The sequence below is a fragment of the Ciona intestinalis genome, unplaced genomic scaffold (genome assembly GCF_000224145.3).
Source record: "Ciona intestinalis unplaced genomic scaffold, KH HT000098.2, whole genome shotgun sequence".
Classification (NCBI taxonomy): domain Eukaryota; kingdom Metazoa; phylum Chordata; class Ascidiacea; order Phlebobranchia; family Cionidae; genus Ciona; species Ciona intestinalis.
In genome coordinates, this window is record NW_004190420.2 from 45,038 (window position 1) to 59,275 (window position 14,238).

The 14,238-nt window shown below is 36.5% G+C and overlaps 3 protein-coding genes across 6 annotated transcripts in view; all 3 read right to left on the reverse strand.

The window, feature by feature from the left end:
* Nucleotides 1–1,108: 1,108 nt before the first annotated feature.
* Nucleotides 1,109–3,939, reverse strand: LOC100176959. 3 transcript variants are annotated; one of them, XM_018815727.2, is made up of 6 exons: nt 3,055–3,937; nt 2,837–2,934; nt 2,661–2,781; nt 2,505–2,559; nt 1,872–2,011; nt 1,109–1,592 (listed from the first exon to the last, which is right to left on the reverse strand). In XM_018815727.2, the coding sequence occupies exons 1-6, from the start codon at nt 3,480–3,482 to the stop codon at nt 1,484–1,486; spliced, it is 951 nt and encodes a 316-aa protein (XP_018671272.1). In that variant the 5' UTR covers nt 3,483–3,937; the 3' UTR covers nt 1,109–1,483. The 3 variants fall into 3 exon arrangements, with proteins under 3 accessions (XP_018671272.1, XP_002130945.2, XP_026694397.1); XM_002130909.5 differs by having other exon boundaries at nt 1,872–2,014; nt 3,055–3,933; XM_026838596.1 differs by lacking the exon at nt 1,872–2,011 and having other exon boundaries at nt 3,055–3,939.
* A 3,305-nt stretch (nt 3,940–7,244) lies between these two features.
* Nucleotides 7,245–9,042, reverse strand: LOC100176202 (translocon-associated protein subunit delta-like). Its single transcript, XM_002130937.5, has 5 exons — nt 8,880–9,042; nt 8,589–8,707; nt 8,264–8,391; nt 7,815–7,917; nt 7,245–7,501 (listed from the first exon to the last, which is right to left on the reverse strand). The coding sequence occupies exons 1-5, from the start codon at nt 8,926–8,928 to the stop codon at nt 7,397–7,399; spliced, it is 504 nt and encodes a 167-aa protein (XP_002130973.1). The 5' UTR covers nt 8,929–9,042; the 3' UTR covers nt 7,245–7,396.
* Nucleotides 9,043–9,210: 168 nt separating this feature from the next.
* The window catches only part of LOC100187187 (cytosolic endo-beta-N-acetylglucosaminidase-like), a 6,198-nt gene continuing 1,170 nt past the window's right edge, over nt 9,211–14,238 (reverse strand). For both annotated transcript variants that reach the window (XM_026838600.1, XM_002125879.5), the window contains 7 exons: nt 13,271–13,371; nt 12,431–12,898; nt 11,987–12,178; nt 11,556–11,673; nt 10,968–11,116; nt 10,671–10,853; nt 9,211–10,482 (listed from right to left, as the gene is read on the reverse strand). In XM_026838600.1, coding sequence (XP_026694401.1) covers nt 9,492–10,482; nt 10,671–10,853; nt 10,968–11,116; nt 11,556–11,673; nt 11,987–12,178; nt 12,431–12,729 — 1,932 coding nt within the window. In that variant the 5' untranslated portion in view covers nt 12,730–12,898; nt 13,271–13,371 and the 3' untranslated portion in view covers nt 9,211–9,491. The remainder of the gene's footprint in view (nt 10,483–10,670; nt 10,854–10,967; nt 11,117–11,555; nt 11,674–11,986; nt 12,179–12,430; nt 12,899–13,270; nt 13,372–14,238) is intronic.

Below are 14,238 nucleotides of genomic sequence, written 5' to 3' on the forward strand. Positions count from 1 at the left end.
CTTCACACCCCGCAAAAAAACGTGACTAACAGCTCATACACAGATAGTAAGCGATACGGGTCAGTGCGCAATTCCATCGATTATGGCGTCAAATAACCGACTACCATATACATTTCTCCAACAACTATTGCTAGGCATCAAAATACAAAGCAAAATTACCAGTAACCCGATCTCGAATAACGACAACCGTAATCAGTTCTATGCCGACCAAAAAAACGATACATACTCGATCATTCTATTTTTGTATGCCTATTTTCTTATGTATCTATATACACCTTATAATGTTCACTAATGTGGTAGCCGTGCTGTAACGTAAATAAATTTTAAAAATCGTTTTATTTGTACATTTTTTTTACGGAAATCTTTATGCTGAGGTAATGTTTTAAATTAAATGGCAAACGAATTCCCGGAGAGCTTATTACCACTTTCTGCGTGTAATATGGGTTGTACACAAAGATACCCGCTTTAATTTTCGGTTTGAAGGTCACTGGATGGTGAAATAATATGTTGTCACAATGCATACAACTATTGTATCATGTATGTTTATAAGTTATTTCGTCATGAGTGCGAAAACTTCCAATACACTGTAATGATGTGACGACCGTTTCCGGTATGTAGTAATTTGCGTTTAATTTGTTTTCGCACTTATGTTTTAGCACCATGTTAATTTTAAAACTGATGGTCGTTCTGTTATAAAGTAACAAAAACAAGTTCTGTAACCAACAAAATGTTTTTAAGCATAATAAACAAAACAAGCAGTTATTGCAAAAAAGAGAACAAAACAATTGTGTCATTACATAGAGTTTTTTAGTCGTAAGCTGTGGTCTAACAGCTTGGCTGTAAAATTTAATTAAAATACCAGCTTTATAGTGTCAGTTAGCGTCTAATTCGACTTTTTAAGTGCTTATTACTGCAGTACTGTGTGGTAACCAGTTCTCTATGAGTGAACGAAGGCGTGCCAACCACTTACACCTTATTATCCAATCGGATATAACGATTCCGAATTGTGTGGCGTATAACAAGAAGGCAAGTGTTCAGTTTCTTCCTTTCTTGGCGGTTATTTGAACATCCTCGTATTTAGTAAAATCACCATATATAACTCAGGATGCTTCATTTTTTTGCGCGTTGTGGTATATTTCAAACCATAAGTTATTAAGAACACAGCGCAATTCGACGACACAAGTTTGTCAGTAAGAAGGTGGAATATAGAGATAAAACATATAAAGCAGCGCATAAACCAAATGAAATAAGTACGGCAACAACATGGCACATAAGGAAACTGTAGGGCAAATAAGTAAGAATAATAAATAATCCAAAGAAATTAAAAAAAAGTTGAAAATCACGTCAACAACCTAACACGAGAGTACATAAGGCAGCTTTGATATTTCGGCATCTATATCCGATTTCTTGCAATAAATATCAGCAAGCTGCAGTTGGCACAGACTGTTGGTTAACCACAGTGGCTAGGCTGAAGACAAAGATGTTATTTCTTTGTTCGATCTTGTGAGTTCGATTCGACGTCACGTGAACAATCTGTCCTCGAAGTCGCGTATTGTTCGCAGAAGTTTAGCTTCTTTCCACAATCTTGTTTCCTGTAACACGCAAACATAGGTTAGCACAAGAACTTTTCTGGTATAGGAGCATAAAACATTAGAGCAAGCGGTTGGTGCAACATTTACATAACTGAAGCCTTTTGGCATTACAACATACAACAAAGAAAACAACAATTTCACCAAACGAAAGCCATATAGGTGGTCTAATATATAGAAGTAGTTACGCAGCCTGTTGAGGGAGATAGCACCATAGTAGAGATCCAGAGATTTTGTCAAACCAGAGAAAGAGAGTTGAAATGAGGCACTCTTAGTACTGACCTTATAGGTAACCTGAAGTCACAGACGCAACAGATAATCTGAAGCAGTAAAACAAGAACCAGAAAGCCGAGGCAACACAAGAAGGCTAACTTGTAATTCAATGTCTCTTCTTGCGACGGTTGACATGGACGTGTCTCGTTGTGCTACAACATAAACGACGGGTACATTATAGCCGATTTGTTCAGCTACTGCGGTGTTAGGAAATGATCCGGATTGTTATTATTTATTCAAGCTATCCGCAGTTATCGTGTACATGACATATGTGAGTTTGTGCTGTATTGATTGTGAGAGGTTAATTGTGGTTTTTGTATACGTAATAAACGGGGTGGATGGCATCGGACGACATCATGTCGTGTAGAGAGAAAGAGCGCGAACCTTTAACCACCTTTCATGGTGTCAGTCGTGTGCATGCTGTTATGCAAGTTATGACGTGGGTTAGGCACCGAAATCATCATGCATTAAAAAGGTTATTAATCAAAATTTGCAGATAAACGCAACATGCAGCATGCGGCGGCTTAAAGTTTGTAACTGTGGCCCGTGGCACGAGGTCTTCGCTTTATTGGTCACGCAATAAAGCTCGTGCCAAGCCTACGTGGAACCTACGAAAACAATAATATGCTAATCGCCACTCACCACTGCTCGCGGCGTCTTCTCTTTGCATCGAAAGCCTGCGTAACCCGTAAAACATCTGTAGTAAAGTTGATATCGAATTAGAATTGAGTCTTTTGAATCAGTGCACCATTAGATTCCGCAATTTGTTTACATTAAACGAAATGAATTTAAACTTACAGGCAATAAACTTGTAATGGTCCACTGCTGACACCTCTCCTGCTTCTACAAAGCCCGTTTTGTGAGCAGTAATTGTTGTACGGTGCCGGACATCTATCGTCGTAGGCGTTGTCTGCAATTGCTGAAAGAAGATCGTTTTTTAGTACCGTACTTTCCTTGATATATTTCCCACTTACGATTGCATTGACGTCCACAAAACCCGTTGCAGTTCCTCGCCAGTGGTGCTTGGATCTCGCATTCTTGTAGTTCGCGGCAAAGATCGTTGACGTAGGTTCTGAAAGATGTAAGGCAGTTACGTTATTGGGTTTCCCACAAAATGGTATATTAACTCAAGCACTCTATGAAACGACAGCTGCTCCAGATTTTCTACATAAGGTATAATCATCTGACTCACCGTCCGTCGGAAGCGCAGATTGGATCGGGTCGCATCAGACTACACGTCAATTTTGGGCAGAGACAGACGTACTGGCTCGGTAGATAGCCATGAGAGAGCATCTGAGGAATCGAGCTTACTGCCGTACAGCTTCCCCCAAACCTACACGTGCTTGCATCATTTGGATCACAGAAAGTCACTGCGTTTGTGGTGGCTATCTGTAACCCTAATACAAGTAAGACGCCTTTCCATCCAGCGACAATCGTTAACATTTGAAATAAACACTTGTTTCCTCTTGCGCATACGTTGTTAAAAGTTGTTCTTGCGGGAGACATGTTTAACCGGTTGTAATAAATATTAATATACAAAACGCCTGTAACTACAGATTTACAATTGGTTAGTTTAGTGAATATTGTTTTAAATTTCTTGCTTATTACAAACCTAAACATTCACACAGCTGTAAAGCAAAACAAAAATGAAACCACCACTGAAAACATCGTATTTTAACCGTTAACATTCCTGCCCGGGGCTATTGTACCTTATCACCTCGATGTCACATAATTCGTCGCAAACTTTTCTGCGCATTTGTTGACGCTAATCCGCCTCACTATCTTGTGCTCCGCAAAATCGGATTCGGTTATCGGCGTGATAAACGGCTGCCTAAATCTCGGAGTACTCTCGGGAAATCTAAATCTGTAACGTTTTATCTTTGCTGTGACGCACAGCGCGACCAAAGGCACGCGAGTAAAAGCGTTTCTTGCGTCAACTTCAGTATACAAAACAACGCCAGCACGATTTGTGGACAATGCTTATATTCTAAAATTTAACAGAATGATGCAAGGCGTCGCCTCGAACAAATAAATCTTTTCCTGCTTGTCTGCGCACGGTTCTCAACTATTCAGAATGCTGTTGCACCGTGACTGCTTTTCCTCGCTGTGAACCTAATACTTATACTCAGATTTACCTTTTTTCTCACTGCGCGTATTTTAAATAATTCTCTTAGCTGTCCCGCTGTCGTTTGTCAGTACGTCAACCCAGGATGTGTATAGCTCAATGCGTCATTATACCAACCCTGCGTTAGAAACTCCCAAAATAAACTGTAAATAAATTGTTTCTCACTCATCATCACGTCAAGACCGACACAGTAACCATCCATGGTTAAATTTAAATTATTTTACATCAGCTTTATCCAAAGACCCTATTAATAAAATATATTACATACCTTTGTTATATCTGTTTAAACAAAACAAACTTTTTTTTCTGAAATCGATTTCATTCCTATAAAATTGAAATAAGAGACGATATTATACATGACCGATGCTTGAAATAGCTACCAAAACAAGAATTCCAAGAAACCCACCCGTGTAGGCCCTTGTTGTGGTATTTACATACGAGCGTATTGGCAATGTAAATGAATGCCCAATTTTAGTGGTAATGTGACATTTTTAACTTGTGAAACCGAAACTGCGTTACGCAATTTTAGTAAAGAGAAAAGTAAAGAAAACTATGCTTGAAATTCTGTTCTCCGTGTGCAGTCAGTCAATGGGTATACAGCAGTTCACGATTTTTCACGATTTTGCTGTCCTCGTCCAAGAAAGTGACATCACATTCTTTACATCTCACCAAACACGCTTTACCGCATGTTAGTTCAGGCAGTTCGAACTCTATCGATAGCGAGAAATTGAGACGAATTTAGTGATTTATAAGCTAAATTTAAACAATCTAATCCGACGAATCACAGAAGAGATCTTTCGCTTAATTCTCCGAGCACTTAATTGCCTTGCGGTCACATGACGTCATTAATTACGCAACGTCATAACGGGCCCGGAAGTAGACTCACTATTGAGAACTCTACATAACGTATTTCGGTTAGGCCACCAAATATAGAAGTATTGTACCTGATGCTAAACAAAAAATAAAAACCCCTATAGTGTGGTATTTACAGTTTTATTACAATTGCCATGTAAAGTGTGCATGGCCGACTCGTGCATAAATTACCGTGTGACGATATCGTGGAATTATTATCATCATAATAATAACAACAATGTTTTCCGCATAATGATGATTCCCAGCTTACCTCTGTAAGCAGTACAAGCACGAAGTGCTTACAAAGAACACGATATTAATCAGACATTACAGTCTGAAGGAAGTCACGGAATCACTGCACAAGCATTACGTCCACGAATACAAACGTACGCCTTTTGGCTGCGAAGGTTAAATATTTTAATACAGTTCCGTATTTAGTTATAATGGATGAATAAGTTGCCTGATATTTTGATTTCTTCCCGTCTTTAGTCACATCATAGGTCACCCTTCAACGTTTTGCACGTCTAGCGTGCACCGTGTGCATTACAGGAAACATATATAGAATGTGTAATGAAATATTCTTCATACACCAAACCTATTTCACCGCGGAATTGCGCTTATTCATTCAGATAAGTGTCATGCGTGGAATCCCGAAAATCGTGGTATTTTTATTTTAACTATATTCATCTCCGCATGCGTCTGTCAAGATCACATTATAGGTTTAAGGAAGTAGCATCCGAAAACAACAATACATTCTTAATTTGGGTATATGAGAAATAGAAAGACCATTATTCTGGTAATAAGTTTATTTATTGTAATCCATAGCTCCCGCTTAAATGATGAAACAAAGCATCCGGTTTTCAAATATGTGTTTTATTGTTTCATTGGAGTGATCATTTATTTCCGATATGAGTGGAATTTTTAATGGCCACGTCCACAGCCATTTCCCGAAATTAAGGATTGATCGTCCTCAGATGATTGAATGTAACTTACTGTATATACTCGCTTGGAAAGACAGCGACATGTCGTTATAAAAAGGGTGTTCTGTTCCGTACACCTTGTGTGTCAGCTGAGGAGTTAACACATATGTATGGAAGCAATTGTTTCCTTTTCATTATCCATGACTAACAATTTGGACAGCCTGTGATTAGGCAAGTGGGTTGGAGCAATGACCGTTAAGTGACTTGCCCAATTACACACACACCCACATTGTGGTAGGAACATTGACAACCGGCATCGTTTGGTTGCGTTGTGAGTGGTCTAACCACACTGGCACATATTCAGAGAATTGGAATCAAAGTTCTATAATTGGTATATAGTCAGTATACTCCTGGGCTTAATCCCAATACCACAATTTCCGTATTTGAGGCATATAGCGTCATTTATATTTTCCTCCCGATCATTTGATTTTGGCGACCAGTTGAAAACGGCTGTAGGCTTTTCATTGTTTTACATTAAGGACGTATCATATTTCATACTTCATATAATTGGATGGGGGAAGATGGATCATCTTTATATTCCATTTTCTCGTCCCATTTGATAGTAAAGAAAGTACATTCTGCATCCTAATTATTAAACTGCATCCTCGCGACTCCTATGGACCGTTTTTAATTGTTGAAAACATGCTCAGGATATTTGGATGGGTTAGGACACGTATGGACACAATGATAGCAGCGACGAGCCTCGAACCCGTTAGCTTTGTATTGATTTGAGGCAGGCTCGTTAACCACTTTGCCACAGCGCCGGGGCGATGGTAGATGTGCAAAACTGAATAAATAAATGTACGTCTACTAAAAATTAACCGTTATCAAAATATTGCCTATAAATAAATCATTCTTACGTCGTTTTTATAGTGAAAGATAGGCACACGCTTAAGCGAGAAGCACCAGTAGTATCGTAACGGAGTGAAATACAAATGACGATAACTCACAAGCAGCGAGCGTTTAAACGAAAAAAAAAACGGCCTCGTTAGTTAAGCTTAGCATGATTAACTAAACGCAAACAATTGTACAAATGAAACAATATTCGTTTTTATTTTGGCCCGATAGGCAAACAACAACGTCGGTAAAATAACTCGTATGTATGATTAAAAAAGTTGCAGGTATGTTCCACGCGCTGTGAATGCCTGTTTTTCGTGTACGGGTTATAAATTTAATACATATTGGTTTGCAAAACATTTCATTCCTCTCTCTTCGATTCCAACAGAAGGAATTTAGAAGATATGAAAGATGCAAATTGACCAGATCACAACTTAGTGTGCAGGAACCTAAACGTCAAACACGATTAGGAAAGTAAACGTCAAAAACGATATCTTATCATCACGAAGTACCGAACCCAAAAACTTTCATAAGAGCCCTTAACACGCAGTTAGTGGCGTGTATGCAGTAGCAACACAAACACAAAAGTACAATCTCGTGGTGTATTTTTAATTTTACGGTTTCGAGTTATAACGAAAGTGTAATTCCAAAACTGCAGTGTAATGTACACGTAAAAAAATCTCGTAAGTCCACAATTAAACTACCACTGCTTCATTTGTACAAAATTATGAAAAATTGCTTTAGGAAATAACTGCACTTCGTTCATTGCACACAACGTAAAATATGAGACTGGCAACAGCAAGAGCAATCAATTCAGAACTGACCCAGAACCCAGAACTCATACCCTGCAAAAAAATTACAAACTTTTAAATAAATGTAGGACAGTTATTTAAAATACATTTTAATACTTTATTAACCACTCTATATAATCCATAACATAATTAATAATGTCTTTAAAAAAAGGTTGAGTTTGCCAATAAAATTCTTTCCAAATGAGTTTAAAAAAAGGTTGAGTTTGCCAATAAAATTCTTTCCAGGTGTCTTCAGACAGTGTTGCCATACAAGATCACCTTGATGATAAAATAATTTTATATCCGCTGACACATAAAACAGCAACATTTCTCATTAACTGGAACCAAGCACAAACGTATAACTTACATGGTGTTTCACGTCAACTGAGAAAAGTGGTTTTACAGTGTTAGCATCTTGGTTAATTCGGGCAGCTTTCTTTAGAGCATTGTAACCTGATTCATCAAAGAACCTAAGTGATAAATGAGATTGTATTAATATAAATGCCAAAGTTGAATAATTTGCTTTTAATAGAAAAATGCTAGAAGTAAAAAAAAACATAAACAGCAGACCAGTACTGCTTAGTTCGGCTACTTTTAGAGGTTAAACGTTGGTTACATGAGTTCTAAAGTTAGGTAAGCAATTTTTATGTGACAATAAACAAATTGTACATTAAACTTTTCATTGCTCTCCAAAAAAATCGCATTTATTTACTTATGGGAAGATTGCTTAAAAGTGTTCAAGTTGGTAAAACAAAGTGTCAAATGTGACAACTGTGCAAGGCAAATAGTAAAAATGATTTGAAAACAGTTTCCCACTTGACATCAAAAAGTGCAGCCGGCGACTTCTTATTCTTTGCTGTCCAGCTCACTTGGTAGTTGTTTCCTTCAGGTGATTTAGTAACTGGGTATTGTACACCATTCACATCAGCATACAACATCAAGTCCTGTTACAATAGTAAACATAAATAATGTAAGAGTGTTAAGATTTTACCACCTATAAAAACAGAATCTATAAATTGCACCCACCATTTAAAGTACACAGGATTTTGACAATTCCATAACAATTTTATTGTATATACTTTCCAATGTACAAAACATAGCAAGCAACTGAGCTGGCTTGTATTTCTTTATACAATTATACCTGAACATTGTTCTTGCACTTGACTGTCAGTTCAACAACGAATGCAGCATTTTTCCCCAATTTTAAGTTTGTGCTTGTGTAGTAAGACGAGTCAACTGATGGTTGGTCGCAACAAAACCCTGATAAAAAGTCTTAAATAAAAGCATGCAAAAAAACAAAAAATATAATTTTATTTATTCATCTTTTATTGGTATTAGAAAGCAAAATATTTTTACAGGATAGATTATTATGAGTACGAAATTCTGCAAAAACATCAGACTTAAGATGGTGTAACCGTGTAACTTAGCTTACCTGATCCGATTAATAAGGACAATACAGAAATAACGAGCAAGTTTGCCATGATTGATTTGCCCTTAATTTATTATAAAGTACCTGATAACCTGTAAGAGTATACTTGTTTATAAACGGTTGAATTCGTACGTACTGTCTTATCCAATCTTACTACGTACACATCAAACTGAAAAATTTGACGCTGATGACGTCACGCCAAACCGGTGTATGCGTGGCGAAAATAGAAATATTATAGGAAATCTATTTTTGCTCTTAAAAAACTTAAAATTTTGTTTTTCCTTAAGCCATGGTCAAACCAGAGACACATAAATTGTTTATGTAGATGCCAGTATTTTAGTCTCCTCTGCTTGTGTATTTGACCTTTTTTTTTCTCAAATGTTACACTTGGAATAAAGCAAAATATAACATATAAATATGACCCACTCTGTAAATATCAGAGTTAAGTTTAACGCTATGTATATTTCATGAAAGAACAACATAATGACTTGATTAAACAAAAGTATATCAAATATCACAGAAATAATAACATCTTTCATCTCAGATAAGGCATGTTTGAGCTTGTGATTTGTACATTTATACAAGAAGCATCACTTTTGTTAAACGTAATCTGAATTATTCAGAATAAGTGACAAGCAAGTTCCCTACACCCAACACTGTGTGCATATCATCCATATGGCGAACTTGAAACAGTACTGAACAATTTGGTCCTCCAAACATGGGGTTTCCCACTTTCATATTATGAACCCTGTACTTTGAACAACGTGACCAACCCAATGTACAAAGCTGGGGTTTCTTAGAATCTTCACAAAAACCAAAATTGCGTTCACACAAAATTTCGGTTTTAAAGATGCCTGATGCGGTAGAATTGGTAAAAACGAGTGTGCAATCCAGTAAGAAAAATTGCTCTGATTTTTCCACCACCTTCCATGATATTTCTGTGCATAAAATGTCGACGGCTGGTACATTTTTCACTTGTGGTGTAGGTTGTAGACCAGGGTGCAAAGACAGTGAAAACACAATGCATTCCTCCAGCTTGGGTATGGCTAGCAATTCACTGGCTACAAATGAAACACTGCAATAGATGATGAATTCATGAACATATCTATATTTTTTAACAGTAACACGCTTGTATTGTACTGTGAAATCTCTTGATTTGGATTCAGAAAGAATAACATTTGCACGATTGGTTGCCATAGCAAATAAGCCTTCAACATTTTCTGAATTGCTTACAATCTTTATTGTCAGAACTTTCTCCTTCACATCAGTGTTAAAAAGAAAAACGACCTCCTGTTCAGTTGCCTCAGTAGCATTGACCAACAAAAAATGATCTTTGCCATTAAAACCCAACGAAAAATACTTTGAAGGAACACAAGGCATTAGGCTTTGTAAACCTAATTCTATCTCTGGTTGTAGTGGATCACATTTATTTTCAATGCACCCACTATTGAAACCTGTGGAAAATCCACTTGGACATTTGATTGGATGATGTTCAATGAGAGGAGACAACAAATTCCAAAACCTTTTGTTGTTCATTTGAAAGTTAGGTTGCCCAAGTGTTTCTAACACCCAGCCTGGTGCAAAAATTGCTGAAGAAAATCCGTATCTGTGTTTACAGAGATAAAATGGTGACTACGTGGCAATGATTCAGTATTCTCAATGTTAGAGAGCTTAGTGTGGTCAATTTTTAGAGAGATTTAAATGCAATTAAAAAAAAGAAGATAATATCATTGAGTCGCTGAACTATATTCATACATCTTTCAATTTTAATATAATTTTAACGACATCACTTACTTGTTTATTGCCTTCAGTGCATCACATGAATTGAAGCCTCCCCCACCCATTATTCCCCGCCCAAACACATCAATACCAACATACACACTACTCAAACTCTTTGCCAACTTTAGTGATTTTTCTAAAGATGAATCTTTCCACCCATAATTTAGGAAAATGCCATCACATGCATCGTAGAAAAGGCTGTGTAAAAAAAGCATAGCTTTTGAAAAGCCAGAAATAAATTAATCTTTAAATTTTATAAATTATATTAATTGATTAGGGGAACTTTAAATGTATACAATACCAATATTCTACCTGTTTTTACAATTCAGTTCATTTTGCCACTTAAGCACCCCATCCTTAGTCACACTGTCATACCAGATGACTTGAGCATCCGGATTCATTTCATGCATTTTTAAAGTCAGGTAGGAAACAAACTGAACAACATCCGGAATCATTTCAAGCTGGAAAATAAAGCAATGTACCAATTTTAATGAAAGACTAATAAAAAGGAGTTTTTACACAGGCATCACCAATATCTAATAGTGGGTATATTTAAATTTTCTGTGTTAATGGTTCGTGGCCTCTTTTCTAAGACAGTAAATAAACTTTGTCCTCTAACATATTTACAAATGTAACTTTATACAATAAGGAACAGGGCTTTGACAAGTATACGATGTCATATGAATTGTGTCGGGAGTATTGTGTTTTAAGCTTGACTAATGTATCAGGACTAATGTATTCAGGTGGTATCGCTACTAATATCAAATCAAAACTTTGGTAGACCACTACACAACACAAGTAATAGCATTTAAAAAGATAAAAAGTAGTAAAAAAAGCCTGTATATTTTCTTAAAAGGTGTACTTTTTAATCCAGACAAATACATTTATATTATATATTACCTCAATGGTGTTTTCAATGTTGATAAGCCATCCATCAAAACCATAGAAAGTAGCAATGTCAACCATCTGATCAGCAACATATGTCCAAACAACTGGCGATGAGAATATTGCTCTGCAACTGTTGGTTGGAACATAAAACTATCTTCAAATGACATAGATGTATTTGAATATATGCTTTTACTGCGTATATTTATACTACCTCCTGCTCTTTAGTATTAGGTGAAAAGTGTGAAAATTTAATAAAACACAGTAGGCTAAGCCTATCGAACTAAATTATATAATCACAAACCTATCGTTGAAATGGCTTAGTAAAAACAAAATCTACAAAAGTAAGGCTTGGGTCAGAACTTTTGAAAAAGGGCAGATTTTACATATACATATGTACATAATTGAGTAAAATTAAAATATCTCAACACAGCAGGCATATATACCGATCATATCCACCCGTTGATTCTGTGATGAAGGTTCCTAACACGGCAACACCATTTGTTCGACAAGCATTGACCCAACCCACTGGAGGTATGGTAATAAAGTGGTGACTGAAGTACACGAATATATCAATCAAGCTCCAGTATGACATATGATATTCTATGGTGCGGTTGCCAACCATTTGCTGCACAAATCTGGTGACAAATGGAAATATAAAATCTGCTTTGTGGTATTTAGGTGATGCAATACCAGAAGTATATGTGATAGGTATAAAAAGTAAAATCTTGTACTTTGCATATCTTATTGTACATGCATGGGTCGCATGATCCCTGCTCTGTTTTTTTGGGGTATGTACAAAAGCTATACACCTCGAACATGATGAAAAATACTAATTTTAGCTGGTAAGGTAGTAATAGAAACAAAAACAACATCTAAAGAAATCAAACCTGTCATCCAGGTAACCCCCCGCCATGTCATGGCACAACATAACCTTGGAAGAATAGATTTTCCTGTAACCAGATAAAGCCGGCTTTGAAAATGATTGACCAAGATCTGTTTTATCATTGGCCTTCCATGCGAAAAGTTCTTCCAAGCTATTTAGAGGCAAAGAAACTGGAACTCCATCCTCAGTGCTCCTTCCAGTGAGTTTGGAAGAACCATTGAGATCAACCTTTAAATGAATGTTTTTCTGAGGTTCACAAATTGCTTTCACTTGATTGAAAACGTCATCATCTTTGGCCTCCATTGTTTTTAATCAAGCTGTAGACTGTAGACAACCTCAGAAGTTAACTGACTGTGGCGTGGCACGTTAAGTTCTCTTATAGGTGGTATTGAGAAATCCTCTCCTTTTGCGAAAGAATCGTTTTCGGAATTAGTTTCCAAATTGTTCAAATATTCATAGTCATTTATGACCTCTGAAAACATAATAATAATAAATATCAAACTACAATCAACTTTTCTGAAGGTAATAAGTAAATGTTAACACAAAAGGATTTTATTTATGGGAATTATGTATTATTCTCATAGGCACGGTTTACAGACAACACAAGCTAATTTAAAATACAAGCCATTGACGTTTTACATGCGATGTAAGCAAGACCTATTGGCTATGTTAATTACTGTATAGTCATTCTAAATAACTTTATGTTATTTAACTTAAATAAAAACACAAACCACATAATAAACTTAATGGACCTAAACCAACACAAACAGTTAAAACATTTTTCTGTTATGATATACATAACTGTTACTGTTAGATTGAAACATTAATGAGTACATATGCTTACCCTGCAGTTCAAATGAGTTGATGAGATTTAGAATAAAGTTTATTGTGAAGAACAAAGTAAGACTAAATGTTATAAATGCTGGAATGGTGATCGCCCAATACCTAGGAAAATATTAGTTACAACAACAACAACAACACAGTCCTGATAGGTGTTTAGAACTGTTTTCAATGCGACCTTGCACAACAGTGAGCATGAAATTATTCATCATATATAATCTGCAGTGTAAATTTTAACTGCCAGACTGCTGAAGCTGAATATAGCAGTTCCTGAAAAAATTGTTGGCATGCTCATGTATTTTCATGCACTATGGTTAAGAATTGGTATACAAACAAATCATTAGGGATGTGCTGAAGTTGAAAAAGCTCGGGTTCGCCGAGCGCCGAGCTTCAACGAAAAGCTCGGCACGAGCCCGAGCCCGAGCACCTATGACGTCATCAAGGAGAAAGGCGTACGAGAATGCGTTCCTATTCAGCCGAAAAGCGTCGCTAATCAAAATAATACAGAACACGTGGTTTGCGGTTAAAGACGCGTCTCGTTTCGTAATTTCTACTGTTGCAAAATGTAAAATTCATACAAAAAGTATTTAATTAAAAAAATATATATAATTGTTACAGCCAGTGGCGCAACTGGCAAGTTTCTACGCATGTTCATCTTGGATAATGTAACGATTATTTACGTCAGAATAAACCTTTACGATCGTTACATCACAAACGAGATTGTTGAAAACAATCGTGTTTTATTCGCTTCTATACGATCTGCAGTTTGTGTATAATTTTTGTTTCTGATGATTAGTTTAAATGCAGGTAAATCGCGATTATGTGAGCGACGCTATCAGTAAATGGGAACCAACATAAATTGTAATATGATATTACAAAGTATCGTCCCGGCCGAGCTTGGACTGAAGCCAAAAAACCATCGGTTTGATGGCACCGGACGAGAAACAGAAGGTTCATTACATCATTTTCACG